The sequence below is a fragment of the Eleutherodactylus coqui genome, chromosome 6, assembly GCF_035609145.1.
Source record: "Eleutherodactylus coqui strain aEleCoq1 chromosome 6, aEleCoq1.hap1, whole genome shotgun sequence".
Taxonomy (NCBI): Eukaryota; Metazoa; Chordata; class Amphibia; order Anura; family Eleutherodactylidae; genus Eleutherodactylus; species Eleutherodactylus coqui.
In genome coordinates this window covers 126152580-126170625 of record NC_089842.1, presented here as the reverse complement: position 1 = coordinate 126170625, position 18046 = coordinate 126152580, and the positions used below count along the sequence as shown (strand labels likewise).

Genomic DNA, 18046 nt, shown 5'->3' with positions numbered 1-18046 from the left:
ATTTAGAGAACAGACCCCTCGCTGTTCTCTAAATACATGCAAATGAAGCTAGTTAGCTACTATTGGGCTGATTAGCCCATTGGTACCTAATGCAAAATGATCGCTCAAAACTTTCAGTTTCTGACAAATTTTAAGCGATCATCTTTGTGTGTAAATGGACCTTATGTTCTCACTCAGTGTAAACAGGTAGTTATTCAACTTTTAACAACTGCCTGTTCACAGTGAATGGAAATGGGCAGCTGGAAGAGATCTGAACATGGTACGCCTCTATTCACTGAATGACATCATTTCTGTGTGAAAGCACAGGAGCGATAAGTCTTGGGAAGATTCCACATAGCAACAAGTGGAAGTTTGCTTTTTGCTTTAGAGGTGACAGAAGTTGAGTTGAAATCTATCACTATGAAAATGCTGTCTAATCAACTGGCATCCTGTTCTACAGCAGAATAATCTGAACAGATTGATATACATATGGTTTTGTTTTAAAAGATTCAGTATACTTTGTGACATACAGATTAAAATTTTTACTCATTCTGGGCTTAGGAGTCCAGTGGGTGGAGTGCCTCAATAATTGACAACCTTCCATGTATCAGCATAAACACAAAGATAGCTGTTAGTCACCTTTAGTACCGCCGACTGGACTCCTAAGACCATAAAGACATGAGATTTAAATGAATAAAATACAAGCTAAACTGAATCTTTGCCCACCACACAATATCAATCTCCTCAATAACATGATAGTAGCACTGACTGCTCGTTCAACATGACAGGTTTGCTTTAAAAGAGCTCTCAACTTTGTACAATCCCTACTCGGTTAGAAGTGTGTTTTGAGAATAAACTGATAAAAATGTGTCCCCCTGTGTGACCCCCCCCCCCCCCCCACCAGCAATCAGCTGTACTTTTTGGGAACACCTGCCAATAAGTGTCCCATTTTACTGTAGCGTCACAACAGGGAAATGAAGAATTGTACCATGCCCATACAAATCAATGGTCTGTCTATGTAATGCAAGACAGGACAGGTCCTTCTGTGCGAGACATGCTCTTTGTGATCACTACGCACTCTGGCCAAGAGATGACTAGTCTGAACAGGGGACACCCTTGCTCTATTAACTCAAAATTTCCTTTACAGGGCATGTGGAAATTTTTTTTTTTTTTAACTGGACAACCCTTCTAGTTCACAACTACTGTAACTATTCAGAATTGTGTACCTCTCTTAGTGTCGCCAGTGTCCTCTTGTCAACAGTCATCTGTTGCACCAACTCTTTGTTCTCCTTTTCTAGTTCTCGGGTTCTAGAAGAAAACTCCGTCAGCTTGGAAACTTCTTTCTCTAGTGTTTTATTCTCCTTCTCCAGGTCAGCCAGCTTGACACTGTTGTCGTCCAAAATGGCATCCTTCAGCTCTACCTGCTGCCAGAACCTCTTTGATTCTTTCTCCAACATCTTCTTGTCTTTCTCCAGCTGCAACATTTGCTGTTCCGTTATCTTCTTTTCTTGTTCCAACCTTTCCAACCTCTTGCTGGAAATCTTCATCTCCTCCAAGGACTTTTGCAGTACTTTATTTTCCATCTCAACCTCCTTGAGCTCTGCTTCCAGTTCAGTCACTTTCTTATTTCCTTTCTCAATCATCTGCTGAAGCCTCCAGTTTTCCTCGCTCAAGCCTTGGTAGCTCACTTCCAGACGCTCTGACTTTTTCCCCAGTGTCTTCAGCATTTCCACATTCTTCTGCAGCTCTTCCTTCTCTTTCTGCAGCTCATTGTTCTCTCTCTCGATCTGGGAGATCTTGGCACAGGAGAACCTCATGGCTTCCACCGCTCTCCTGAGCTCCATGTTCTCCTCATCCAGCTGCTTGTTTTCATTCTCCAGAACCCCCAGCCGGATGGAAACATTCTGCAACGTATCCAGAGACTTCTTAAATATTCTGTTTTCACATTCCAACTTTCCATTCTCCTTTTCCAGAACCTCCACCTTTTCTTCTATGATCCTCGTGGAGGACACCTTCTTGGTCAACACTTCATTCTGCTTCTCCAGCCGTTGAACTTCTTTTTCCATTTTCTCCACTTGTTCCACCCTGTCCTTCACCTGATCATATGCTTTCTGCAGCTGCTTCTTCTCATGTTCCACTTCATTCAGCTTACTGCTGGTGTCTGTGATGGTCTCATGGAGAATCTTATTTTCCATCTCAACTTCTTTTACTCTTGAATCTGTACTTTCTTGGGCCCTTTTTCTTAACGCTGCCATCGCGTGAGACAAGTGTTTATTTTCCTGCTCCAACTGCTTAATCTGCAGAGAATGAAAATGCATCCTGAGTAAATGTCTTATTATATTAATTGATTTTAAAAAAAATTGCTTCATTACTGACCCGCCTTTCCTTTTCAGATTTCACATTGTCCAGAATTAGAGAAATATTTTCCTTTTCCTTCAGTAAATCTTCCCCAAGACTCTCCAAGTCGGTGCTGCTCTGCTTTTCCTTTTCGATTTGAGAGTGCATGTTTTCAATCTTCAAGGAAAAATATTAACATTTTTTAATGCATCACATATTTGTCCCACATTTCACATATACAGAAACCTAATCACTCACTTTGGCTGTACACACAGTTAATCTGTATTGCAAACTTATCTGAAATAATATACAACACTTCAAAGAAATATCTAAATATCATTTGTCCCACATCCAAGCTAATGTACCAGAGTTTCATGCCCAATAGGAGCACTTCTATAAAAGAAACTGTAAATAACTGAAATACAGTATCCTACAAAAGTATTTGGATATGGCTATTAGTAGAATGGATCATTTCTTATTAGCATGTCATGTGTCCTAAACCATGCTATATAAAATGTAGACCCTTGAAACTCTCAGCCATAGTCTCTGACGGGAACTGAACACTATTGGATATACAAGGTTATGCCGCTGCGCACAAGCCATCCATTACAAAGCACAACACATAAGACTTTCTACAATAGTGCAAAAAGACTTGTCATTGGACAGTTAAAGGGGTTGTCCCGCGCCGAAACGTTTTTTTTTTTTTTCAATAGCCCCCCCGTTCGGCGCGAGACAAATCCGATGCAGGGGTTAAAAAAGAAAACGGGATAGTGCTTACCTGAATCCCCGCGCTCCGGTGACTTCTTACTTACCTGGTGAAGATGGCCGCCGGGATCTTCTCCCTCGGTGGACCGCAGGTCTTCTGTGCGGTCCATTGCCAATTCCAGCCTCCTGATTGGCTGGAATCGGCACGTGACGGGGCGGAGATACAAGGAGCCGCTCTCCGGCACGAGCGGCCCCATTCAGAAAAGAAGAAGACCGGACTGCGCAAGCGCGTCTAATCCGGCGATTAGACGCTGAAAATTAGACGGCACCATGGAGACGAGGACGCTAGCAACGGAACAGGTAAGTGAATAACTTCTGATAACTTCTGTATGGCTCATAATTAAAGGGGTTGTCCCGCGCCGAAACGGTTTTTGTTTTTTTTTTAACCCGCCCCCCGTTCGGCGCGAGACAACCCCGATGCAGGGGTTAAAAAAACAAACCGGAGAGTGCTTACCTGAATCCCGGCGGTCCGGCGTCTTCATACTCACCTGCTGAAGATGGCCGCCGGGGTCTGCTCCCTCCGTGGACCGCAGCTCTTCTGTGCGGTCCATTGCCGATTCCAGCCTCCTGATTGGCTGGAATCGGCACGTGACGGGGCGGAGCTACACGGAGCCGGCATTCTGCACGAGCGGCCCCATTGAAGACAGCAGAAGACCCGGACTGCGCAAGCGCGGCTAATTTGGCCATCGGAGGCCGAAAATTAGTCGGCACCATGGAGACGAGGACGCCAGCAACGGAGCAGGTAAGTATAAAACTTTTGATAACTTCTGTATGGCTCATAATTAATGCACAATGTACATTACAAAGTGCATTAATATGGCCATACAGAAGTGTATAGACCCACTTGCTGCCGCGGGACAACCCCTTTAATGCACAATGTATATTACAAAGTGCATTAATATGGCCATACAGAAGTGTATAGACCCACTTGCTTTCGCGGGACAACCCCTTTAAGCAATGGAAGAACGTTCTATGGAGTGATTAATCACGTTACTCCATCTTGAAATGAGATGGAAGTACCTGGGTGTTGAGCACGCCTGGAGAATGCCTTTTGCCGCAGTGTGTTTTGTCAATAGTTTAATTTGGCAGGGGTTCCATTATGGTCTGGGGAGGTTTTATGAGCCATAGTCTTGGCCTGTTATTGTAGTGGCAAGAACTATTAACACAGGGAGTGTACCTTGACATTCTAGATTGTATCATGCTGTCAACAGCCTGGCAGTTCTCTGGGCATATTCAACAATACTTCCAACAACGCACCTTGTCACAAATCCAACACTATTTATGTTGGTTGGATGATATGGATGTTACGCAATATGAATGGTCTGCACAGAGTCTTGACCGAAACCCTACTGAACATCTTCTAGACAAACTGAAACATTGGGTCAGGAAATATGATCATCTCTCTTCCTTGAGAGAACTCGCTATAGTTTTCCAGGATGAATAGAGGGAAATGCCAGCTGAAGTGTATCAGACATTAGCGCAAAGTATGCAATGGAAAGTATCCAATGTCTTTTTGGGCCAAAGGAGGCCCCGCCGAGTATTAACACATGTAAATAAATATTACTTCTGATTCCCACCAAAAGTAATAGGACACCTGAGCAAGAAAGTGCATACCTTATGATAAAAAAGTAACTTTCCTAATACAACTATGTAACAATTTAAAAAAAAATGAAATACTTGATTGAAATAAAAATTATATAAGATTAATGTATATAATTTTTAATGGTAGGGACCTAAAGCATTGGGACAACACATTTGCTAAAGTTTCACAGACCCAGGTGGTTCAACAAGACATCTGCCAGTCTTTAGTCAGACTACTAGGGTCCTTTTCTTTCCTATTTCAGCTTAGAGTATTTCTGTGTAGCATATCTCACTTTTACTTGGTAGATGCCATGAATATATCATCCCTCAGTAATGATTATGTGAAGTCCAGCTTTACAACATATGAGACACTCCAACATCAGTGACATTCTAGTTAGAGACATTTTAATACAGAATATATGACAAGGCTGTCTTCTCAATGGTAAGGTTAGGCTGGGTTCACAAATGGTGTCAGAAAGCTTCTCTACATCATCTATAAACCATCCGGTTTGATATCCAACAATCAGTTCTAGAAACTATTCCTATAACCAATTTCCTTTATAGTGATATCTGTAAGACCACCACTGGCGTTAATGTGGATAAAGTAACTATGGTAGAAGGTCCTCCGAGCTAGCCTCTAATACACCAGGACACCCACCTTCTTGTTAAGCTGCTGATTTTCCTTTTCAAGTTCTTGGCTCTTGAGGCTGCTCTCCTCCAGACTGATCGAGGCTTCTCGAAGCTCCTGAATGATCTGCTGGAGACTCTGGTTGTCCTTTTCTAGCTTCAGTATGCGGCTGGATGCCGACTCATTAAGCTCAAACACAACAGATTTCCTAGCTGTTAATGAGAGGAATAAAGCTGTTTATGAGGAGGGGAGGACAGAGTGATCTGGACCTACTCATGGAACTCCTTATCTACCATGAGAGCCATGCTACATTTCATGTGAGTTAATGAATTGCAATTTAGGAGCACTTACAACTTGCATCTTAGTTTTTTGCTGCCTCATCTCTTAAAAGTGTTGTACCCTCTGACATTTTCCTAATGCCTAAATGCTTAGTCTGCCCCCGAGTCTGACCATCAGACTGGATATCAAAAGGAGAAGCAAACGCACTATGATGGCTATTGTCTAACCTAATGGCCTACAACCTGTAGCTTTCCACTTGCTGCAAAGCTACAACTGCAATCATGCCCCAATGTCACAATAATATTGTGGCCCTACCACTGGTAGTCATGGACTGATGAGGCTGCAAAGACTAGCGCTCTTGACCAAAAGAAAAAGTTAAAATCTGAACTGCATACGAATATAAATTTCTTCCATTTCATCAGTTATGACACATCTTGGCCACTAGAGGGGACTCTACTACATTTGGCAATTGTAGGAAATCCGTTGATGACTTATTGAGTAAACTTCTCATCTCAACGTTCCAAGTAAAACAACAATCAACAGGTGACACGACAGTCCTGGAGCTACCGAACTAATCACATCCTGATATAACCTGAAAGGCCTGCAGATGAAGTATATCTGGTGGTGGGTTTTAATTATTTTTAGTCATTTTTTTAGATACAGTATGGTTATTACAGTAGAGAAGGTTTCATGCAATATCTCATTAGAATAAACCGTGTAGGTCAGGACGTTGCAGTTCTTACCATCAGACAGGTCGCTTGTCTTGGACGCCTGCTCCAGTTCCCACCCCAACTGCACCGACTCGTTCATACTTTGCTTGTGAGCGATTGCCAGCACCATGTTCTCCTCTATCAACTCCTCAATCCGGTTCTTGTCTGAGAATCGGTCCTGATGACACAGAAGAATCATAGAACAGCATAGTAAAAGTGGCGTGATCAGTGCCTACTAGAGATGAGCGAACGTACTCGGTAAGGGCGATTTCGCAATCGAGCACCGCGATTTTCGAGTACTTCACTACTCGGGTGAAAAGTACTCGGGGGCGCTGTGGGTGAGTGGGGGGTTGCAGCGGGGGGGGGGGGGGGGTGGCTAGAGGGAGAGAGACAGGGCTCCCCCTGTTCCCCGGCCTCCCCCTGCCCCCCGGCGCACCCGAGTACTTTTCACCCGAGTAGTGAAGTACTCGAAAATCGTGGTGCTCGATTGCGAAATCGCCCTTACCAAGTACGTTCGCTCATCTCTAGTGCCTACGCCATTACCCAGAGCAGGTAAATTCAAGGGAGATTCTGTCATTGTTGCAAATCCCATAATTATATTGAACTCCTCTGGAGGCATCAATGAGTAGCAGTCGGATTTCAGGTCTATGGAGGGCATTACTCAACTTTTTACAGACCTTAAATGTTATTCACACCTGAACAATGTAAAACTACACCTGTTCACTCCTATTCTTATACTTCACTGTACTTCTATCAGCAGGTTTATGACTCATGGGGATCAGCATGAGCACAGCTATAGTGGGCCCCAGTACAGCAGCGTCCAGACACAGATGAAGGGTTATTCAAATAATAAGATGAACATTTAAAGTGACCTTCCGATTTCAAGACAATAAATTCTGCCCAGAGGCTGGAGGGATATCTTATCTGTACTTTATCTTCTCTTCCTGGCCCTTCATTCTACTGGTTTCTGTTCCATTTTCAGGCAGCCAATATAATTACTGCCATCTTTAGGGCTCATGTCCACGGGCAAAATATGATTTAAGATCCGCAGCGGATCTCCCGCATGCAGATCCGCATCCCATAGAGATGCATTGACCACCCGCGGGTAGATAAATACCCGCGGATCGTCACTAAAAGTGATTTTAAAAAAAATGGAGCATGAAAAAATCTGGACCATGCTCCATTTTCATGCGGGTCTCCCGCGGGCTTCTATTGAAGCCTATGGAAGCCGTCCGGATCCGCGGGAGACCTAAAATAGGAATTTAAAAGAATTTACTCACCCGCAGCGGGCCGGAAAGGTCTTCTCTTCCTCACGGCTGCATCTCCCTTGCTTCGGCTCGGCGGATGTGCCCGGCGCATGCGCGCGGCACGTCGACGACGTGCCGCCGGCGTGAGGAATTCATCCGCCGGCCGAAAAAGAAGATCCGGCCGTGAGGAAGAGCAGAGCTTCCCCGCCCGCTACGGATAGGTAAATTCTTATAAATTCTTATTTTCGGCGCTCATGTCCGCGGGGCAGGAGGGACCCGCTGCAGATTCTCCATGTAGAATCTGCAGCGGATCTGATTTTCCCCGTGGACATGAGGCCTTAGACTACCAGAGCATCCATAGTACATTAGTAATATTTGAACTACCAATGCTAGCAGCTTTGTGACTGGGCAGCGCTGCTCACATGATCAACCCTGGCCAATCACAGTGCAGTTTTATAGTTAGAAGATGGTGGTAGCCATCTGTAAATGAAACACCGATCCGGCAGAATGGAGGGACCAGGAAGAGAAGATAAAGTACAGATAAGATACTCCCCCAGCTTCCGATCCGAGGACAGAATTTTTTCCCAAAACTGAAGGGTCGCTTTAATATATTGATGACTAATGCCGCTTACTGCAACCCTTATTGTAAGTATTTGCCCCCTCACCAGCTCCTGGTCGTGAATCTTTGATTTCAGCTGCAGATTCTCCTTCTCAAGCTCATGCACTTTGTCAGTCCGGGCCCGCGCCGCCTCCAGCTGCTCCTCCAGCAGAGTCTTCGTTTCAATGAGAATCAGATTATCCTCTCTCACCTCCTGCAAAAAATAAGCGTTGATCACACCCTGTACATTATATATCCGAGCAGGACATGAACTATGCAGTAAAATTACTTTATTCAATTTCCACTCTTAGGAAACTCTACAGCCTGTGTGTCAGTCTTCACTGTAGTTCTAGCATTTTATTCATGAAACAGCAAGCTGAAAATGAACAGGACTACAACTTCCCTTCTCCCAGAAAGATTCTGCTAATATTGTATTTTTGACTGTCTTTACTTCCTGGTACATTTTATAAACCATCTGATAATCCAGAATGTATTCATGCTAGATTAAAGGAAGCATATGCTATATAATGATGTACATGTTCAGTAAAGTGCTCTCTGGTAGAGGTAATATGATAATATATGGATTACTCTATATGCAGTAAGGCGGGAGTCGTGCAGGGTCAGTGCTCCTGCAAACAATGCTACTTGGGCTCAGCGTCTCATCTCAGTTTCGCCCCGGCTCGGAACATGCAGTGTTACCAGGATCACATTTCTCCTCCAGAGGGAAGCTGGAAATCTAATCTTTCACAGTAAAGAATATTCCAGCAAATTTCATTCTCCAGGTGTCGCAAAACCTGGCGCAAAGCACCCAGAAAATGGTTCTGCAGTGCCTTTTGCTTGCAAACATGGAGGATGAATCAATGTGCAACTGCGGATATTTTACCATTCAGGAGTATGGAAGAACCGAGTGACAACAACCCCCTGCAGGAGGTCTTCTGGTCTCCTGAATGACAACTGGCACCATAAGCCTGGAGTAAATGCCTCATCTTTTATTTATCTGCTAAACATTACCAGAGCGCTTACGCATTTCAAATCCTTCACAATATCATGTGATGGTATCAGAAGAGAAGGACATGTCATTATAGTAGGGCTATGTATACCCTCAGCGGATCTAGCTAAGAAATGACTGAGGAACAAATGTAGCCTACATCCATCCGTGCTTTGTAGAATTCCACATCATGAAGTTTCTCTTTGCACCGGATGAGTTCGCTCTCCAGACGGTCAACCTTGCCGGCTGCTTCCTTCAGCGAATCCAACTCATCTCTGTACGTGCGAGCAGCGCGAGCTTCAGCTGCCAGTTGGGTATTCTGGAAAATGCAGGGAAAAGTAGGAAAACAATTTGATCCAATATCCAATAATTGAATAGATAGAATACAGCTGGGGCTCCTGGTTTCATTTAGTGGCCCAGTAGTGTCAGTACCATTGTAGCATGGACAGAGCTTAGTTATTAACATGGTCTAAAAGTAACACAGTACAAACAAACTACACAGTCCTAAAATACACCAGATTTATCACAATATCTCTGATGAATGATAAATCTGTCGCATTTTATGATTTTTATACCAAAAATTATGACACAATTTTGACACGATTTAGGCAGCTTTTTTTTTTTTTTTTTTAAATTAACAAAAGGAACGTGCCTTTGTCAGACACAGCAAGAAAAAAAAGCTTACAAAAATTGTCTCAAACACAGTGAATGTGGCAAAAAGTATGTTTGACAGTTTTCTAGCACAATTTGTACCAGAAAACTGTTGACTTTTCAATAGTAAGTCCCATTGTTTCTATAAGAAAGAATGTCACAACCTCCACAACTCACTTATTTCCCAAGCTGCAGTCATGTGCAATTTCATAGAAACTCGTCCCAAGCATATTTAAAGGGGGTTTTCAAGACTTCAATATTAATGACTTGTCCTCAGGATAGGTCATCAATATCCGATTGTGGTGGTCTGCCACTTGGGATCACTGCTGATTAGCTGATTGAAGAAACAGTTGTGCTCTTCTCAAGCCTGTGACATCATGATCAAGGATGAGCGAGTATACTTGCTAAAGCACTACTCGTCCGAGTAACGTGCCTTAGACGAGTATCTCCCTGCTTGTCATTAAAGATTCGGGGACTGCTGCGGCTGACAGGTGAGTCGCGGCGGGGAGCAGGGGAGAGCGGGCGGGAGAGAGAGATCTCCCCTCCGTTCCTCCCCACTCTCCCCCGCAGCTCCCCGCTCCGCGGCAGCCCCCAAATCTTTAAGGACAAGCAGGGAGATACTCGTCTAAAGCACATTACTCGGACGAGTAGTGCTTTAGCGAGTATATTCGCTCATCCTTAATCATGATCATCAATCACATAGCCTGACAGCAGCTGCAATACCAGGTACAGCCACTATACAATGTATGACACTGTGCTTGGTATGCAGTGAAGTGACAATTGTACTCACCCGAGCACCACAAACACTTCAGACAGCTTATTGTTGGGGATCCCTAGTGCCAGACTCCCACTGATCACATATTGAGGACCTATCCAAGAAGGTCCCTGTAAAAAGATTTTCACCCCTTTTACCTCTTGTTTGAGTCTCTGAAGTTCCAAGTTGAGCCTTTCCAATTCATGCTTCGTGTCCAAGAGAATCTCTGACTTTTCTTCCCTGTGAAGATTTACAAATAAAAAAAAATTGTTTTTGTTATAAAACTGCTTGTTCAAGCCATTTCCACCACAGCTATGCCCATTGAACTGCATGCAGATTTAGCCCTTTTCAACTTTCAAATTGGTATGTTAATTTGGAATCTGTGTCAAGAAGTGACAGGTCTTCCCCTCCCTCCATTAAGCTGTTACTGAAGTGTCTGTTGCCATACCTGCTGTTTTCAATATACCAGCAGACTATTGAGTGCAGCTCTGGAGTACAATACATGATGTAACTCAGGATCAGTGCAGGATAAGTAATGTAATGTATGTACACAGTGACTCCACCAGCAGAATAGTGAGTACAGCTCTGGAGTACAATACATGATGTAACTCAGGATCAGTACAGGATAAGTAATGTAATGTATGTACACAGTGACTCCACCAGCAGAATAGTGAGTACAGCTCTGGAGTACAATGCATGATGTAGCTCAGGATCAGTACAGGATATGTAATGCAATTCTGTACACAATGATTACACAATCAAAATATTGGAGTGCAGATCTGGAGTACAATATAGGCTGTATCTCAAGCTCAGCGATGATAATTCTGGTAAAGTTATGATTTCAGCACAATTCTGCTGAGAAGTAACTCACAATTCCTGCCGTAACCGCCGTAATTTGGCTTTGCTGTCTGCAAGCTCAACAGCCAAGTGCTGCTTGTCCTCTGTAGAAAGATGGTTGACAACGCTGGATGAGACATCTGGGTTCGAAAACTTGACTGGACTGGGTGGATTCAGAGACTGAAGATAATCCCTTTCCATTGTGAGATCTACAATCACCTGATCAAGAAAAAAACATCCACAATAATGACCAACCAATTTACAATTTCCTCTCTGTCTTGCATAGGGGTGAAGGACAGATTTCAAATTCTCTTTACCCTGATTGGAGGCTCTCCTGTACTCTGTGTTGCACCCCCATATATTGTGTATGAACTGCCAAGAAAGAATGGGGGAAGGGAAGTGACAACTGCTCTGAACACATTTCTTCTTCAAAACTAAAAAAAAAAAATTCATCTTCATTAGGCTGGTCTCCTTGACAAAATAAAGCTGGCTATACCCATAAGAGAGTTGTCAGGCAATTAGCTAACTGCCCTACCCATAAAGATGCTGAGCCAAACAAAGATGAGCGTCCCCCTGATGCATTTACCACTGCTCATCTCACTGGGAAAAAGGATCAGCACTGGTTCTTATCTGATCTGTCCTACTCTTACGTTTCTTAATAGAAGATCCCCATACCAGAGTTGCTTGACAAAGGCTTAATTGGGGGACGGAATGTTGCTGTACACCTTTTTTGTGCTATAGGAGAATAAAGAATTTCAAGATCTTTTTGCACCCACGGATGCTGCCACATTTCCTTTTTTGATTACCATATTTGGATATGGTTCTTGTCCATGTGGCTGCTGCATCTATTTGGAGTCCTGCCATAGATGTGGTTTTCTGCATGTGCTGCTGGTAAAACATTATTGTGCATTGTTTGATTTTTGTCATTTGGATTTAATAAATACTATGGAATATCAGCGGTGACCTCCACTCCCTGACAAAACGAGCGCAGAGGTTTTTATTCTTGTTTTTTCTTTTTGGACCATTTTAAAATAGGTCATGTTCCCGGCATGCAATCTAAACATTACAACTTTTGGGTGCATCGTACAACACCTGAATCCCCATTTAGAGGGGTCTTCATCGCTTTTCATAAATCCCTGCTATATATGCTAGTAGACACTTTTAAAGCGTATTGGTGGTAGATTCGTTTTGCAAAAGTTCACATTCAGGCAAAATGATACACTATTGGGAATATTTATTTTCTCAATTCCAAATCAGGGGCAAACTCTCAAAAACATTTTGCCTAAACCGGAGTCCTTCATGGAAGATGTGCTGCTGATCAGCGGGGATTTGAATGTAGTCATGGTCCCCCTCTCTGGACTCCTCTTCCAGCAGGCCCACAGTTTCCCGGACGGTTCTGACGAGAGTCATGGCTACTCTCAGAGTGCGATAATTACTTGATGCTTGGAGAATATTGCATTCGAGAGAGAGATTGTATGCATTACTCTCCATCATATAACTCACATAGCAGGTTGGATATGGTTTTCATCTCCCAATTCGCATTGACGTTTTATCGGATATTGGAGTGATGGCCTGATCATGCTCAGACGTTCTTAAATTTAACCCTGCCGGGCTTAAAGTCTAGGGAGTGGACATGGTGGCTGAATGAATCACTCTTGAAAAATGCAGTATGTAAGACAGCGATTGAATAGGTAATCTCCAATTTCGTAAGCGATGATGCAGCTAATCCTACATCTCTGCCACTGAAATGGGAAGCCCTTAAATAGGTTATCCAGAGAATATTGAGCTCTAGAGTTAAAAAGAAACTCTGGAGGATCTATAGCGGGCACAGAGTTCTTTATCTCCTGGGCTACTAGCAGAAATTACTGTAATGCAGAAAAAGATTAGATATAATATTGCCTTAATGATAAATCTACTTCCTGCGCCAAAAGTGGTGCATGGAACGGATTTCCAGAGGGAAGGTCATCAATAGAACAAAAAGGCCCAAGGTTCTGGACAACCCTTTTAAAGGCCGTTGTTCTCATAAAGAGAATCCTCCCCTTCAAAAAAAAAAAAAAGTTGCTCTGGTGGTCCATGTATTGCTTAGGTGGTCTTTCATTTGAATTCCCTGTAATGCTACACTTCTCTTGTAACTGACACAGGGCCAGACGATGCCGTTTTGAAGTCCTTCACCCTAGAGACCCAATGAGACATGATTTACAGCTCAATTGTAAAATCCCTAAAAATGGACTTTAGTCACCTCCCATAGACATTGTCGTAAACAGACCCCTGGTCGGCAGCTGGCATCATGCCAGAATATCCTGTCATGAACCTAATGTCAGATAATGCAGAATGAGTTCAGTCAGTGGAGCAGAGAATGTCGTCCCTCCCCGGCCCTGATTCATATTGGCTGCTGTTCAAAGAGGACGAGTCAGCATCGCGTCCTGCGCCAGAGGTCAGTGCCACCAGCGGGGAAGAGATGGCGGCTGCTCCCTTCCTCTCCAATCACAGAGTCAAAGTAAAGAAATCAAGCCACAGGACAAGTACAGTTTTTTTTCTTTCATCCCACTGCAGCCTAACAGCCGCACTCCAGGAAGATCATTATAGAACACCCAAATATGTATACAGGCAACACCCCCGCCCAGGATGAAAGAAAAGTGAACTTCTGGATTACATATCAGGCCCAACATATAAGTTATGGAAGGGCATTCTTTCCCCTCATCAAGGGTTCCCCACCTTAAACCAGGGCCACTCTGTAGGAAAGGTTCTTACTCTAGGCTGGGAATTACATGGACAGCCACTCAAAACCAGAGCCAACAACTTCTGGCACCCCGTGCAGACATCTTACCTCTTTATAGTCATCCCTCTCATCTAGTAGTCTCTTCAGGTGGAGCGCCATGTTCCGGGACAAAGTCTCCAGCTCTTCGGGGGCCATGTCCGGTACCTCCAGCCATTGTAGATCAAAAACATTCTCCTGATTATGGGTCACCTGCCACACAGTGAAATTAGCTATCAGTTACAGAACACAAAGAGGAGTGCAGCTCTGCAGAGGTGGAACACTATGGCATGTATCAATCACTCATTTATCTGACTTCGGTACAACTGAATGACCAACGATGTAGTCGCCGTTGCAGTTTACACAAGTCATCACCCAGTACTCCTTCACAGTAACTACTATCTAGTCATCTAAAGTAATACTACAGAACTGATTTGCTGGAAGACTTGTCGAAGATACTGCAGAACATCCAGCTTATGAGGGGTGCCCCAACAAGGACTGCCAGAACACATAACTCCCCATGCAATAAGTGTATCCTTGAGCTGCAACCGTCAGTGAAGTAACTGGTGACTAAGCTCCCGTTATGTTGTGCCATGTTATATTGTGTTATCTCATTTGTGATGATTTTTAATATATACTTTATTGCAGGCATTGTGCTAGATTTGTGTATTGCTGATTGTATTCTGTGATGTGCCTTTAAAGAGGTTGCATCAAAACAGACTCATCTAGCACCAGTATATGTGACAAAAGTCCGATTGTGAGGGGGAGGACTCACCACGGAAATCCCCACCGAACGCAAGAACAAGGGTTCCGTTTCCTCATTTGCCTTTTTGCGGGCTCGCTGCACCCACCCGCAGTTACATGGGTGTTGAAAAGAGCTGCAATACTGATCCGTTTATTTCAATAGGGTTGAAAGATGTAGCAGAGTACAAGTGCTCAGCTATCTCCGGCAGTCCCATTGAAGATTAATGGAGAGGCTCCACTGCTTTGTTCTATCTCCACCTCCCTGTGGTGAGTGCAGCAAGGCTACAGTGAGGAGGAGAGGAGGTACAGGACCCCCGTTCTTAGAATTGGTGGGGGTCTCAGCAGTAAGACCACCACTGATCAGACTTTTAGTATCCATCCTATGAATAGGTGATAAATCCTTAAAGGGGCCAGGTTATGAATAGCTCATGGCACCTCATGGTCAGTAAGTCAGTGTAAGGGCAGAGTGCGGCTGGGCTAAGGCACCTTCTATGCATTACTGAGCAGTGAGAAGGATTTTTGATTAGAGTTGGGTCTGAGGGGGAGAGCAGCGAAAAACAAATCTGACAGAACGATTACAGACCGCTGTCTACGCCTGGATCTGCTCAGGACTACAGTTGATAGAGACCGCTGGAATGAGTGCTCCAAACTGAAAGGCGGCTCCAATTCTTGCAAGCGTTTGTGGACCAGTCCCAGTATGTAACCTGTGCTGAACATACTAAGGACAAGAAGAGTTCCAGGTGCCAAACCAGAATCCTACTGCACACTGATGAGGGCCCCCGAACAGCTGTCTATGTATTGGTTATGACTTGGTTTTCAATTTCCAATCATTGTTATAAAGATCTGTATAAAGGGTCAGACATTGATTTGCAGGAAGGCTGCCATCCAATAGGTGGCGCTGCAGAGGTATTGTTCTATCTTCCTTATTTGCATATTTTTCCCCAGAGGAGCATGCATGGACTTACAAGTCTCCTCACACACCTTCTAGGTGCTCTCCCTAAGGTACCCTACCGACCCTTGAATATTTGTGTGATGGAGGAAACCAAGATAGCTCCACTTGCACTGTGACTGGGTCTGTTTGAGAGAGTGATTCATCCAGGACTAGAAATCACCCTGGATATCACAACTGGTTTCATACCACTTTCTGCTAGAGACTGTAACATGGGTAGGCCCAAGCCAGATAGCCTGAGTTTATTTGGTGACTGTGACCCAGCCAGCATGCTAAGCCCTGTAACCGCCCACCGTGAGCTGTATTTTGTACAGGGGGTAGAGAGTGCCCTTTTACTAGTAGCAGTCGCCTGCTGAAGCTACATTGCAAGCTGTATATAGACACTGTTGGGTTACTACTGACAACCGTGCCATTATACTATGTAACTATCAAGTTTGTGCACTCTGTGAGAGACTATAACTGTGTGCCCGTTGCATAAAACGGATTAACCTGCTCTTTAAGTTATGGCTTGCCAATTCCACAAGAGTCACTGCACCATCCTTGAGTGGGGTATCGTTTAAAGGATTATGGGTCACTCCAATGAGTTCCTGACCCTCTTACAGAAGTTTTCCTACAACAAATGTAACCAAGACACAGTCAAATAACATTTATAATAACGTGACCGACCATGACTAAAGGACTTCGATAAGCTGATGAGTGACTGAGTGTGGGCATTATTGGCAGCAAGTTCCACCTAACTGTGCCAGTCTAGTCATATGCCACCAGTGACTGTACCACCACCTTATGTATGTTATGATGATATAATATAGGTGGTGGTAGGGTGAGAGATGTATTATCTGGTACTATCTGTTCCTCCAGGTCAACTCACATCACAGTTCTGTCTCCAGGGCAACTCGTTAACACAATGAATAATTAACGGCCAGCACGAGCATTACCTCCTGGATGTGCGATACAATTCCCTCCTGCGTCTCGATATCCAGCTGCTTGATCTTCTCGATATACTCCTCTTTCCTGTCACACTGGAGAGAACAATAAGACAAGTTACATAAACTGCTTTCAGCTCACCTTTTCCAGTATCCTGACTGGCGAATCTGTCTGGTTATTCTACAATACTTATATGTCCTGTGTAACCAGACGCAGGATACTGGGAAAACTGGGTGCCAACCAGTATGGCCTCCACTACAACTCCCACAGAAGTCGTCATCTGCCTTTCCTATATCCCTGAATAACTTAGTGATGCTTCCCATTCTTATATGACAGACAGCTTTGCCTTTTGGGGAAAAAAAACTAGTAAACTATTTATTATAGCTCCCATAGAGGGGGGGGGGGGGGGTCACCCAACTTTCCTGGACTTTGTCCTGACCATGCAGCATTATGGGAGTAAGGGATAACTAGGTGAGTTTTTGGAGAACTATTTAAGGGTATAGAAATCATAGAAGAGAACCCTTGTGAGAACTATAATAAACGCAATATTGGTTGCCAACTAACTTTACTACAGTAGTACCCAAAGAGGAAAATTTTACCCATTTCCACTGTGATAAGAGAGCAGGGGAAGAATCACTAAGGAGAAATGCTATTCATGGGTATGGGGGAGCTGGATGACAATTCTTAGCATTCTGTAATACTGCTTATAACCCAGCTTTCCTAGTTTCCTGAAAGACACATCTGCCAGTAAAATGAGAGCAGGTAGGAATAACTTTGTAAATGGTATTCAGTGGTACGGGAATGAAAGAGGCCCTCCTGTGTTCGAATTGTAATGGCGGTCATATTGGTTGCAACCCAGCTTTACCAGAAATATATACAATGAAGACATGATGTCATAATCTATAATTTAGCGCTGGAGATGCCACCGCTGGCGGTGGATTTAACAGCGATGACAGGAATGAACATGATGCAGGTGAAGTAAGGCAGCCATACTGATTCTAATCCCCCGCCACATTGTTGGTGATCTCAGCTAATTATTGACCTTGACAGTGCGGATTTTCCCAACGCTAGAGGCTACAGAACCGTTCTGCTGGAACACGTCGATTCTAATCCAGTGATGTCTCATCATCACACGCTACGAACCATTAACACGACAGTAATCCCAGCTCGGCATAGACAACACTGCCTGTATGTAAAGAGGAATGTATGTATATAAAGCGGAACTCACCTGCACGGCACAGCCCAACATCAACAGGAGGATCTTCTTCATCTCCTCCATGCTTCTCCCTGCAGGAAAGACAAACAGAACATTGTCTTCCA

At 43.9% G+C, this 18046-nt stretch overlaps 1 protein-coding gene across 3 annotated transcripts in view; it reads right to left on the bottom strand.

The window, feature by feature from the left end:
• CCDC88C (coiled-coil domain containing 88C) overlaps positions 1-18046 on the bottom strand; it is a 108795-nt gene that overhangs the window by 48435 nt on the left and 42314 nt on the right. For all 3 annotated transcript variants that reach the window (XM_066607552.1, XM_066607554.1, XM_066607555.1), the window contains 11 exons: positions 17955-18013; positions 16738-16821; positions 14182-14322; positions 11389-11573; positions 10676-10757; positions 9273-9431; positions 8192-8338; positions 6313-6457; positions 5321-5502; positions 2356-2493; positions 1206-2276 (listed from right to left, as the gene is read on the bottom strand). In XM_066607552.1, the coding sequence (XP_066463649.1) occupies positions 1206-2276; positions 2356-2493; positions 5321-5502; positions 6313-6457; positions 8192-8338; positions 9273-9431; positions 10676-10757; positions 11389-11573; positions 14182-14322; positions 16738-16821; positions 17955-18013 (2393 nt within the window). The remainder of the gene's footprint in view (positions 1-1205; positions 2277-2355; positions 2494-5320; positions 5503-6312; positions 6458-8191; positions 8339-9272; positions 9432-10675; positions 10758-11388; positions 11574-14181; positions 14323-16737; positions 16822-17954; positions 18014-18046) is intronic.